This window comes from Camelus bactrianus, chromosome X (genome assembly GCF_048773025.1).
Source record: "Camelus bactrianus isolate YW-2024 breed Bactrian camel chromosome X, ASM4877302v1, whole genome shotgun sequence".
NCBI classification, from domain to species: Eukaryota; Metazoa; Chordata; class Mammalia; order Artiodactyla; family Camelidae; genus Camelus; species Camelus bactrianus.
In genome coordinates, this window is record NC_133575.1 from 28,274,950 (window position 1) to 28,289,010 (window position 14,061).

At 37.5% G+C, this 14,061-nt stretch overlaps 1 protein-coding gene across 1 annotated transcript in view; it reads left to right on the forward strand.

Annotated features, from left to right (window-relative positions):
• CFAP47 (cilia and flagella associated protein 47) overlaps window positions 1-14,061 on the forward strand; it is a 423,400-nt gene that overhangs the window by 163,005 nt on the left and 246,334 nt on the right. Inside the window, exon 33 of the mRNA XM_074358969.1 lies at window positions 6,597-6,789. Within this exon, the coding sequence (XP_074215070.1) occupies window positions 6,597-6,789 (193 nt within the window). The remainder of the gene's footprint in view (window positions 1-6,596; window positions 6,790-14,061) is intronic.

Here is a 14,061-nt window from a genome sequence, read left to right on the forward strand (position 1 = left end):
TATAATTTTTTTGTGGCCTAAGACACTAGACATCCAAGCTTATTACATTTTTCTGTAAAATCAAAGCAAATAGGCACTGACTTAAAGTGCACAGCTTTTTATAAGTGGGAAAAAAGTAATGTAGACTTCGAGACTTTACAGACTGTAGCTCAGAACATTTACATATGCGTTATGTACTTGCTGGCTTGTCTGCACGAGGTTTTCAAACATAGCTGAGATTTGGATAGGTGAGTTGTTACTGCGTGACCTCTGATTTTCATCTTTATTGTAGCACAATAAAAATCCATAGTAGATGTGATATTTTAAAATCTACTTTTCACCCATATTTAAGGATGCCCACATCCTTTCAATCCTTCAAGGATGTTTCCCTCCATATGTCACAAAGACTATGAGAAAACTCAGTCCATTGCTAACTTACTGCTAATGCCTTGGAAATGTCTTTTGCATACCCAGTCATGGAGGGCCTGCTTCAGTTCACCAGCAGCATGGCCTTGGGTTTGGTTTGACAATTGAAAGTGTTCAATACACTAGACTTCGCATAGCAACATGTTAATTTAGCTTTAAGGAAGTATACAAACTAAGTAACGACTGACAATGCGCAACAGCTAAGTGGAAGGCTTATCACTTAGAGCATAGCTTCCAGTGTCCCACGCACTCCACACTCAAATCGGAAATGTACATGAAGATGGAGCCTAGTGGGCATGGACCGTTTCAATTCAGGGAAACCTTTCAGTCTGAGGTCCTTTCAATTTTCTAGTCATACAACACACTTAGGGTAATGAGTGTAGGGGTAGAAGATTTATCCTTCTTCTGGGTTTCTTTAGCTGGTCTAATAATTAAATTGACATAAGACAGGAGAAAAATGAGTTACATACATATGGAAGCCCCATAAGAATATGAGACAGTCAGGCAGTTGAGGCTTATATACCATCCTGAGCTAAGGGGAAGTGGCTAAGGGCCTGGGGCTTCCAAGAAGAGGAAGAAAATTCACAAGAAGATGGAAAGAACAAGTGTTTGGTAAATAAATGTTTGCCCTGCCATGGAGATAATTCTTTCTGATATAAAAAGTTATTGCTGGTCATAGCTCTCTTCCTGGTACAGGCCTCCTGTCTAAAATGTTTTAGGCAGTTAAGGGAGAGGTAAAAAGCTTTTCCTGAGTTTGCTGGATCTCATTTACCTTCAGATCAAAACAGTCCTCATGCCAAAGTAGCACGTTTTGGAGTGATACTCCCCGTCATGACCAATCATTCATTACCTAATACAAAATCTTGAAAATGAGGTATGGGTGCTTGGTCCAGTACACAGTCCTCAACTGAATTCTCTGTTATCTAGGATCTGGTATACTCCTATAAGTTCCCTGAGTTCGTGGAGTAGAGACACCAACCAAGTGTTAAACCACCAGGCATCCCTGAGTCTAAAAGATTGATCATAAACTGGCTATTGATTCTTTCCTTCTGATCAGCTTTGGCCTGTTGAAGAACATTCTTGAGAACAAATCAAATTACCTAAATAAGAAAATCCAGATATTTTTATGGGCAGTGATAAGATGAAAATTGTCATCTGTTTTCTAAGCCAATTGGCAAAACAGGTTAAATAACACGTAATTTAAAAAATCTGTCGTTGAAAAACAATAAGCCAAATGTAGTGGTGAAAGTCATGTGGACTGGAAGTGCATATGACAGTGGTTGGATAGCACTCCGTATATGTAATTATATCCTGCGATGTTGTGATTTATAATAAGAAATAAAAATTTGATCTTTGTTCCCATTTCTGGCACAGAGCTCCTAAAACTTTCAGAATTTCTTAAGTAATGAAGGCGATGAAGGTGTCTTTTGTTAGGTTAATGATGTGACTTTTGGAAAGCCCCTGGGTCACCTAAGGACTAGGGCTGGCCAGCAGAGGAACCAATCATGTGATTAGAGGGTTGAAACTTTCATACCCATCCCCTGATGTTCTAGGAAGGAAAGGGGCTGGAGGTTGAATCAGTTGCCAGTGGTCTGTAATTAAATCCATTGTGGCTGTGTAATGAAGTTTCCATAAACACCCACAAAAGGACAGGGTTCAGAGAGCTTCCAGGTTAATGAACATGTGAAGACTGGTGAGACTGGTGCACCTGGAGAAGGCATGGAAACTCCTTGCCCTTTCCTGTGTACCTTGCCCTAAGCATCTCTTCCAGCTGGCTGTTCCAGAATTATATCCTTGTATAATAAACTGGTGATCTAGTAAGTAAATTGTTTCCCTGGGTGAGGTGCTCTAGCAGATTAATTGAACCCAAGGATGTAGTCATGGGAACCTCTGAGTTTTAGCTAGTTTGTCAGAAGTGTACATAACAACCTAGACTTTTGGCTGGCATCTGAATGGAGTTGCCAAGGAGGGAATTATTGGAACCTTCAGTGGATAGCCAGAAGGTCAGAAGCAGAGGTAACAGCTTGGCCTTGCACTTGGTATTTGAAGTGAGTGCAGGGGTGGGGAGTGAGGGGGCAGCAGTCTTGTAGGACTGCACCCTTGACCTGTGGGATCTGAAACTACCTCCAACTAGGTAATGTCAAAATTGAGCTGAATTGTAGAATACCCCTGCCAGTGTCTGAGAACTGCTTATTTGTGCAGGGAAATCCTTCTCCCTCTACACATTGAAATTGGGTTCAGAACCCAAAGATATACTATTAGCAGTTTTGTCATTGTTATTTTTGAGTCTTTGAAGTACTTTGTGTGGATTGTATGTTAAGTAAAAAACAGTAACACTTCTTGCACATAGTGGTTTAGGGTTTCCATGTGATAGAGTTGTATTTTGCATGGTTTATTTTTCATTTTATTTTCCTAGGAATTTATCTTTAGAATATTTTACAAAATTAGGATTTTATGGCAGAGTGAAAACAAACAGATCTTTCACCACTGGTAGTTTGTGAATCACTGCTGTAGAGCTAAGGACTCAGGGTGGTGCCTCTTCTTGTGTTAAAGGTCATACCCATCCTCTCTGTGGGTCCATAATTAAATCCATATTTGAAGTCAAGGATCACTTGTAGGTCTTGTCTCATTTGCAGAGTGGAGGTAAGAGATGACAGATGAATCCTGAGCCAATTCAGATTATTAGCCCCAAACATTTATCTCAGCTATACTCAGATGATTCATCATTTGGTGATCCCTGAGAAAGGGTAAAGGGTCCTTTTCAAAGGCTTTTAATTGCATTATTATAGAATATGTCATCTGAAGCCTAGGAACTCTGGATCACATAACTTCCAGAAAGAAGTTTTGTTACACTTCTATCAAAAATGTTTAAAAGATGCAAACATTTATAAATGACTGTTCTTATTTAGACATATGCCAGTTTAATATCCAAAACTTAGAAATGGATTTTTTTATTGAAGTATAGTCAATTTACAATATTGTGTTAATTTCTGGTGTACAGCATATGATTCATTTATATATACATATTCTCTCTCTCTCTCTATATATATATATATATTCCTTTTCTTTTCATATTCTTTTTCATTATAGGCCATTACAAGATATTGAATGTAGTTCCCTGTGCTATACAGTAGGACCTTGTTGTTTATCTGTTTTATATATAGTGGTATCTACAAATCCCAAGCTCCCAGTTTATCCCTCCCCACCCCCTTTCTCCCCTGATAACCACAAGTTTGTTTTCTATGTCTGTGAGTCTGTCTCTGTTTTGTAAATAAGTTCATTTGTGTCTTTTTTTTCCTTTTTTTAGATTCCACATATAAGTGATATCATATGGTATTTCTCTTTGTCTTTCTGGTTTACTTCATTTAGAATGACAATATCTAGATCCATCCATGTTGCTGTGGATGGCATTATTTTATTTTTTATGGCTGAGTAGTATTCCATTGTATAAATATACCACAGCTTCTTTATCTGGTCATCTGTTGATGGACATTTAGGTTGCTTCCGTATCTTGGCTATTGTAAATAGCACTGCTGTGAACATTGGGGTGCATGTATCTTTTTAAATTAGAATTTTCTATGGATTTATGCCCAGGAGTGGGAATGCTGGATCATATGGCAACTCTGTCTTTAGTTTTTTAAGTAATCTCTATAATGTTTCCCATACTGGCTACACCAATTTACATTCTTACTCTTAGTGTAGGAGGGTTCCCTTTTCTCTGGAAATGGATTTTTTTGTGAAATTTTTAAATGGTCCTCATAATGGCAAAGTTAAGAACAATTCTGGCACAACAGTAATTGTTAAGCTATAGTCATTTGGAACACTACATAGTATAGAAATGTGTAAGGAAATGAGCATTTTTTTCCAAAGTTAAAATTAACATTTTCTTGACTATGAAAGTACTTGCCACAGATTGCATTCTCCAAGAAGTAGATGCAGACAAGGTTGGAGTCCAAGTAGTTTATTTGAGAGGTATTTCTTAGAAGCATGGGTGTTAAAGTAGGGAACTGAATCAGAGAATATAAGGAAGCCAGTAGCAGATACAGTTTCAAACAGGTTCCACTGTGGGCAACTGAGGCTTAGTCTGACTGGGGATCTGTAAGAGCATCGAAGAGTAAGTCTCAGATTTATCCCAATGGAATGATGAGGAAGCTGGAGTATTTATCTACCAATTCCCTGACCATCTTTGGTAGAGGGATGCTTCTAGGGTCATTAATCATATGGCACTCCTGGCTGAGTGTACTCCCATGTACCAGAAATAAAAAGCTCTCCAGCAGAGATTTATAGGTCTTTACCTACAAAGTAGGTAGATGAGTAGCCGTCAGAATGGGAGGTGAATGCTGAAGAGATATGGTCAGGGTACTGACAGTATCTCTAAAGCACATCACTCAGATTGTGGTCTTCACACCAATGCCATTAGAGAACAATCTGTCACAGGTTTGGGATGAACCAAGGAGCTGAGTTTGTACTGTAATGTTAACCAAATGCTCTGACTCCTTCATTGAGAAAGTCTTAATGCATATATGTAGGTTCTGGATGGGATCTAATAGTACAGCAACACTTTCCTGTAGTTCTGTGCTATAGTATGCTGCTGACCAGACACAGATTTCTTTACTTAATCTTAATAATGCTTAATTACTTTTAAATCAGATGCATACCTTCATAATCAAACATTTGTTGTATATGTAGTGACTGGTTCTATGGCGTAAAGATACCAAATTCTATGATATAGGGTAAAAATATGCCAAAGTAGAAATTGTATATATTTTTGTCATCTTAAAAACAGACCTATTAAATAAATATCAATATCAAAATTAATGTGACTTGATAACTTATTACTTTGATTTTCTAAATTTTTCTAAGTTACATATGCTAGAAAAGAATAAGGAATTTCAGAGCTTTGTGTTTTAAATGAAATGGCATTTTTAAAAAAACTGTCCTTAAATCAGTTATTTTTTTCAAATTAGATAATGTGATATTATGATTTATAAGAAATACATATTTGGTCATCATATGACCAAAATATATTTCTTATATATGTTTGGTCTTTGTCCACGGTTCCTGACATACAGCTTCCACAACACTTGAAATCTCCTGAGTGATAATAGCAAAGGGAGTATCCTTTCTTATATTTGGTCTGTTCCTCAGTTCTGGAAATCCCTTAAGAACCATAAAAGTGGCATGGGTTTCTGGTTATTCATGAGGATCTCCTTTCTACCATAATGGAGTTTATGTTAATAAAGTGACTTTTGGAAAGCACCTAAAGATGGGGACTGGTTGCCAGGTGAACGAATAAAGAATAGAATATTTGGAACTTTCATTCCCACTTCCTGATCCAGGTAGGGGTTAGGTTCTAGAGCTTGAATCAATCACCAATGTCCAGTGAGTCCAGTCATGTTTTTGTAATGGAGCCTCCATAAAAACACAAAAGGAGGGGGTTCAGAGAGAGCTTCCAGGTTAAAGAACCAGAATGCTTCCATATGCCACCATGCTGGGCCCCAGACTCCACAAGGACAGAAGCTCCTTTTCTCAGTGCCTCACCTTGTGTATCTCTATATCTGGCTGTTGATTCCTATCTTTTAATATCCTTTGTAATAACCCAGTAACCTAATGAGTAGAAGGGTTTCCTGAAATTAATTAATTGAACGCAAGGAAGGGGTCCTTGGAACCTCTAGTGGATAGCCCACTGGTCAGAAGCACAGCAACCTGGGCTTGTGATTGTCATCTAAAGTGGAGGATGGTCTTCTGGGACAGAGCTCTTAACCTGTGGAATCTGATGCTACCTCTGCATAGACAGTATCAGAGTTGAGTTAAATTGTAAGATCCAGCTGGTGCTGAAGAAATGCTTGGTGGTGGAGGGAAACCTCCCCCCAGCCACCCTTCCACACAATTCACATTGGGAATTGGTGGCCAGAACCCTTAGGTCATAAGCTTCTTCTTGTAAATTACATAATGTGGTTATGTACAGACTAGATGCTATATAGAAGCAAAAAGTTGGGAATTTAAAATGAGCCTTAAGGGGTCATATGATCTGTTCTTTTACTCTTGAAAAGATATAATCAACCAGAAAATACTGATGCCTTAGTTTATTTATCTACCAGTCATATTTTCCATTTACTCCTGAAATACTAATTTTTATTTTGCCATTCAGGTCTAGTAAAAGTTCTCTCTCTCTTTTACCCAAATTTCAGGTTCTGGTACTATCCCGGGTTGTACCACACAGCATCAATAATCTGCCCCCTATACATGTGCAAAATTCACCAAAAGTCAATCCTTGTTTTGTATCCAGCAACATCTATTCTAATTCTGAAAGGATTCTACTTAGTTGGATGAACACGAATTATGAGAATTCCAGACATGTTATTTGGAAAAACTGTCAAAAAGGTGAGAATTTTTTTTCTTTAAATAAATTAGCACAAATTGAAGTGTGACAGTGTAGAAGGAGCTGTGGGACCAAGCCAAGAATCCATGGATTCTAGACCTGACTACAGCATTTGCTGTCTTCTACAAACGGGACATCCCATAGCATTTTCAAGATCGGTTTCCTTACATGTGTTTCGGAGGGAGAAATTTCCCCCTTTACCTGTCTTGAATTCTTGTGGCTGTACTAATAATAAAAGTAACACAAGACAGATTAATAGGAGAAAAAGAAACAAATTTTAATAGTGTGTACAGAGATCTCATAGAAATGATACCCAAGACATGGTCAAAGTAGGCAGCTTTTATACTTTTTAGACAAAGAAACAATACATTTGTGAAGAATTGACAGGATGAGAATCTTAGGCTTTGGGTGGTTAATTAGTGAAGAATCTAAGCAGAGTTTGGGCTTGGGGTAGTCAATTAAAGAAGTAATAAGGTTTGTTTATACAGACTTCTTGGCCCGAGTTCCCCATCTCTGGTGATGAGGGTGTCCTTCTACCTCCAGATGCAGGGAGGGCATCTTTCACAGGAGAGATTCATCTCCTGCTTTTAGGGGGGGTGGTGTCAAATTGTCCCTCTTGTATTGGGTATTTCTTCAGTAACTTGAATTCAAAATAACATGCCATTGAGGCACATTTTGGGGTGGCCTGCCCCTGGGCCCCAACACATGTAAAACAGAAATAATAAAAGATGCTTCTTCAATTTATTTTGAAGAATAAAATGATAAAAATTATGTAGAGATGCTCTAGAAATGAAAGGATAGCCTTAAAAACACTGCTGCCATTTTCAACTCTATAAAGTATAAAATTTAGGTGACACTGCTAAAACCTCATACAGAATTAGTTGAGGTTAAGTGAGAATTGATTAGAAAATGTCTTCCGTGTCATTGTGACAGTCATGTTGGATGTAACTAAGTGCGCTAATGCTTCATGAATTTTGAGGGGGATAAGTCATATTAGGTCCATATACCAAGACCAGAACAGGTGGGAGCTCCCTGGTTCTTCTGCCTTTGAGGAATGAGGCTTTATGGATTTCTACCCCAAAAGCCTTAGATTCTTTGAGAAAGGTCCAATGTGCTAGTATAGCTGTGTATATTTCCTTCATCATAAGCGTTGATTGTAGTGAGAAGGGGGCATGTGCACGTTGGTTGTTTCTTTGGCTTGAGTTCAACTCCTCCCTTCCAAGTATATGCAAACCTGTTATGTTCAGAATGGGTTGTGTTTTATTTTTTATACAGAACCCTCAGAGTTGAATCTAAACTTTAGAAGTAAGGGGAAGATGAAAAGTGTTATTGAACATGAGAGTGAATTACAGTTGTTCCTAACTTAAAAGCACTACTTCAGCAAACATAGTGTCATCAAGATTGAAAGAAATATATTGATGTATTGATATTAGAGAGCAATAAACATGTACTTTATTATCTTCTAATTGACATGCTGATAATATCAAACAATTTGCCTTGAAATGGCAATTTAATTAGATTCATATCTCATAAACAAGTATTTGGCCCATTCAAAAATGTAAAAAACATAGTGTAAAGTAGATTGATTACTGAGGAACAGCACTTTAACCAGAATGTAATAAGATATGTGCATATATTAGACATTAATATGTTCATTTGTTATAAATTATTATGGTTCTTGTTTTTTTACCAACAGAATGGTCTGCACTAGTTAATTTCAAGGAGTTTGCTGCATTTTTTAGAATAATGCGTTATGGGCACTGGCTTATTTCCTGCTTTATAAAACACTGAGTCTCAGGCCTTTGCAAAGCTGTTGCATTTCCTATTCCCTCTGCTTGGAGCTTTATTTTCCTGGATATCTTCCTAATTCCCTTGCCCACTTTACTCAAGACCCTGCTCAAATATCCCATTATCTGAGAAGCTTTCCCAGTACCCTCTCTAAAATAGTGTATCCTTCAATTCTTCTCTTTCTTGCTCTATTTTTCTCCATAGTGTTTATCCCAAATAATATTTATACTCTGCCTCTTCCTGTAGAGTGTGAGCTTCTTAACAGGAACAGTCTCTTCTCTTTTGTTGTTTACTGGTATAATCTCAGAAAAGTGCCGGAAAATAACAGATGCCAAATATTGTTTGAGTAGATAAATGAATGAAAAAATGAGTGACTAAAGGGACACCTTCAGGTTTCATATATTTTTCTACTCTATCCCAGATAATTGAATATATATTAGCTTCCTCGTTTGTACCTTGTGGTGCCAATGCAGGGATCAGGTTGAATGGTTGAGGTAGAAGGAGGCATTTTCTGTGTTCCATGGGTACAGGTCTTCATGGTTAGTAACTGTGGAGGTCCATGAGAAGAAACTGTTTTGAGGGATTTCACTTAGGTTAACTTGGACTGAGCAAAAGTCATACTCAGTGCCACAGGTTTTTACCTTTCAACATTGCCACTTCCTCTACTTATCCCAGCTCCATTGGTAAAGTTCTTACCATGCTTACAACTTGGTGAAGTGGTGGGTGGAGGGTAGACACATAGGGCTGCACCTCAGACCTTTTGATTGAATAACTCTGAAGGTGAGGCCCAGCGGTCTGTGTTTTAGCAAACCCTCCTCCATGTGATTGTGATGCACAGTAAACTATAAAGCAGTTAGACTGTAGTATCACAGAAAGCAGTTTTATTAGTGCTTTAAATTGCTCCCAGAATGGTATTTGTTCACCAATTATATTTCAAAAAAAATTCCTTTCTTTAAACAGTTCCTTTGAAGTAATAATGGCTGAGAATTTCCCCAAATTAACGTTAGACATAAAACCGCAGATGCCGGAAGCTCAGAGAATACCAAGCAGGATAAGTGACCCCCAGATTTTATTCCTAGACCTATTATATTCAGACTGCAGAAAATCAAAGATAAAGAAAATATCTTGAAAAAAGCCAAAGAGGGGGAAAAACCACCTTACCTATAGAGGGACAAATATGAGAATTATACCCAACTTCTCAGAACATGCATTCAGGAAGAGAGTGGAGTGAAATATTTAAAGTGTTGAGGGCAAAAAAAACTAACCTAGAGTTCTGTACACTGTGAAATTATCCTTCAGTAGTGAAGGAGAGATCATTGCAGAGGATAGACAATGGGCCTTGCTTACACATTTTTTTGGGTAAACTGATCAGTTGGCAGCTTGCATCCTTAAGGACAGCATGTCCTTGATCATCCTGATGGAGGAACAAATAAAGGATATTTTTAGTTGTCTATGGATTTCTCAAAAACTCCTGAGAGTTTAGCAGTGAAACCAACACAACAGATTGTTTACATAATACATATCTGCTGAGGTCTTATCAGCACCTCTGCTTCAGTTAGGACAAGTCTGAGACATTTCTGTCATTAGAATTTAAATAAAATTTTTATAAAATTTTTATTCATTTTATTTAACAAACCAAAAAATAGAGTTTACCCATTTCTTTCACCCTTGCACCCCCTACCTCTTGTAACCACCGATCTGTTTTCTGTGTCTATGAGCTTGAGTTTTTTTGTTGTTGTTTTAAATTCTACATATAAGAGAGATCATATGGTATTTGTCTTTCTCTGTCTTATTTTACTTAGCATAATGTCCTCAAGATCCATCCATGTTGTCACAAATGGAAAGATTTCATTCTTTTTATGGCTGAATAATATTCCATTGTATATATATTCCACAATTTCTTCACCCATTCATCCATTAATGGGCATTTAGGTTGTTTCTATGTTTTGGCTAATATAAAAAATGCTGCAGTGAACATGGGGGTGCATATATCTTTTCAAATTAGTGTTTTCATTGTCTCCAGATAAATACCCAAAAGTGGAATTGCTGGATCATATGGTATTCTCTGTTTAATTTTTTGAGGAACTTCCATAATGTTTTCCATAGTGGTTGCAGCAGTTTACATTCCCACCAGTAGTGTACAAGAGTTCCCTTTTCTCCACATCCTCCTCACCAAAACTTATTTCTTATCTTTTTGGTAATAGCCATTATAACAGGTGTGAGGCCATAACTCACTGTGATTTTGATTTGCATTTCCCTGGTGATTTACAATGTTGAGCATCTTTTTATGTACCTGTTGGGCCTCTGTATGCCTTCTTTGGGAAACTATCTATTTAGATCTTCATTTTTTCAGTCAGATTGTTTGGGGATTTTTGCCACTGAGCTGCATGAGTTTTTTTATATATATTTTAGATACTAGGCCCTTATCAGTGATTTGCAGTTATGTTCTCCCATTCAGTGGGTTGCCTTTTCATTTTTTTGACAGATTCCTTTGCTGTGCTCTCTCATTGGAATTTCTTTGCAGTGATGAGACTAGGAAGGACGTGATAGGTATGGGAGCCTTCCTCTTGAAACAGGAAGGCGTGTTGGAGAGCAGTGAGTAGTCAAGTTGGGATCAGCTGGCTACGAGTCCCAGCTATCTGATATGCTTTGAATATCAGAACAGTGTTTTAGGACTTCATTCTTTTGGCCTTGGACAGTCATGGGAGATGGCTGAGCTGTGGTGACTGCTATGATAAAATAGGCGTTTGGTCTGACAGCAGCAAGTCCACAGGTTGAAGTGCAGCACAGTCCCATGCTTTTGACCAGCACACCTGAATTTAGTGCTGAGAGCAGGCTGAGATGTCTTAACCCTGGACTTGCTATGGATTTGCCCAAGAGTACGTGCTACCAGGCAGCAAAGTTTGTGAAAGTTTCATTTTCTAACTACAGATGGTTTCTGGGAGCCACTTTTTAAAAAAAGGAATGAAAAAAGATACTCATCCAGTGTTTGAAAATCCATAACATATGAGGATTTTTTCCTAAGTATTGTGAAAGTCAGAAAGCATTTTCCATGTGATAAGTGGACACTCGTCTCACGTATATGGGCAACCTTTTGAGTACTTGCCAGGAGGTGCATTTTTTCTTAAGCTCATCCTACTGTTCCCAGTAATGTTTTGTAATGTATGTACTTAAGCCTTTTTATCGTGAACACTTTTAGTTTATGTATTTCACTGATGAACCATTTTTCACACTTTGGTGACAGTATGTTCTTCAGTAGATCATGCCTATGATAAAACATCCCTGATGTTATTCCTTTGGACCCTTTGCTTCAGTTGCTACATTTGACTCCTAACGGAAATTTTATTGTCCGGTAATCACCTGGTGATTGTGTGAGTAGCAACGGACCATTTTGTAACATAAAGTTTAATTTCTGACAAGACTAAGTACTTTCATTTTACTACACTTTTAACAAAATCCCCAAATTGGAGCATTTTGAAGTGTCTGTTCAAAGGAGCTTTGTTGTATAAAATAGTGTCTTATTTTACTCATGCTTATTTCAACATTTTTTCATGAAGTAATAATTGTAGTTCTTATGAATGAAAAATACTGTTTTTTATTCTATTTTCTTAAGTTGAACAGAGTTATAAGGGTGTTTGGCAACATTTATCTTTCATTTTATGTACCATCTAAGTGTGCCCCTGATTTCATTTATTATATAGTAGTTTGTTAAACAGTATTCAGTACATGTTTGGGAGATTGTATTGGCCTTTTAAAATGCTGTCTATTCTTAAAGCTAATGCAGTATTGAGGTCTTAAATTTGTATATATTGGTTGTTTCAAATATGTCTAATTTTAAACTTTATTAAACCAGAAAACACTCATTATTTACAAGGAACTTTATATTTTTTCCAGAAGTTCCAACTCAGCTGTATAATGTTTAACATTAAATATTTATCATCGGTGTTTTAAGATTGAAATACCCACAGACAATAGAAATAGTATCATCTGACATTTTAATGTTATATCTAGACTGTTTGATTTTGGGAATGTGACTATCAGCAATATGTAGAAGTCATGATTAGTGTGAAGCTTAGCACTAAATTCCGAGAAATGCCAAGCAGTCAAACAAATGTGAGAACAGAAAGTTTAACCGTTTCCAATGGATTAGCGATTGTTTCAGTAAATCAGAGTGAACCAAAGTAATAATTATGTGTCCAGGAAAATGGAGGGTGTAAAAATTGCCCAACAGCTAGACCACATTCTTTCTCTCCCTTTCATATTCATACCTACTCAGTGTCATTGCCTTTCAAGCTATAGAGACCACTGGGACCACATCTGTAGTTGAACAAATTCCCTTTAATGCTCATTGCAATGTAGGAGACCACATGTTACGGAAAATCATGGGGTGTCTCACAGTAAAGGCTATTATGAAAGACTTTATAAGATTTGTGCATTGGCTAGGTAAACTGGGAAAGGTTCAAGGTGCAGGGGAGCAGAATTTGCCACCCCAAAATGTGTCTCTTTGGAATATTATTTTAAGCTGGTTATTTTCTAAGAAACAGCAGATCTGAGAAAAACTCTGGAAACCACGTATGTGTTATCCTTTTGTAAGAAACATTTACAACTATAAGGGAAATCTTCATTTGTAAGGTTATCTCCTTTTCTGTACCAGGAGAAGGGTGACCAAATGTCTAGAAATTTACCTATGAAAAAGACTTAAATCTGCATAACAACCATACCCTTGTTTACTGTGCTTTCCTTGGACACCTTCCATAACTGACCCTCCCCACCCTCAGCAACCTGTCTTGTCTTTAGCTGAGGATGCTATTTAAGATGAGGGCTTCAGCCATTTTGGTGCATTGCTCAGTTTTTCCGAGTCTCTCCCATGTATGCATGTCATTTAACTTTTGTTTGATTTTCCTGTTAGTCTGTGTCATGTCAATTAAATTCTTAGACCAGCCTGAGATGTGGGTAAAGACGCAGTGTTCACTCACTTTAGCCAGGAGAGGGGAATATTTGGTGTTTTGTGGATTACACAATGAGCTTGTTTTTGTTCTATGCTTAGAAAAGTTTATGAAATGCTCTTGTTTTGTCTCACTTCATCACAGTGGTAGAGTGACCTTGTATCACACGGTCTGTAAGCTTTGTAAGACTATTTCTGTCAAATAGAGACTAACAGGGCCTGGCTGTGAGTATCAGCTCAGCTCGTACCAACACCAAAGCTCAGCTGATACTGGGCAAGCACTCACGTGTCAGGGGCCATTTTTCTCTTTTTTCACCAAAATCACCAGGTAGAATTTATTAAGAATTATGCTTGAAACATGACTTCATCTGAAATGAACCTTTAGGGCCTGTAAGAAATGATAATTTATTGCATTAATTGCTACTATAATTTTGTGATATTCTGAATTATAATAAGAACTGTACATTTGGTCTTTCTCTGGGTTTCTAGCACAGAGCTTCTAAAACTCATGGAATTTCTTAGGTGGAGAGACAGATAATGA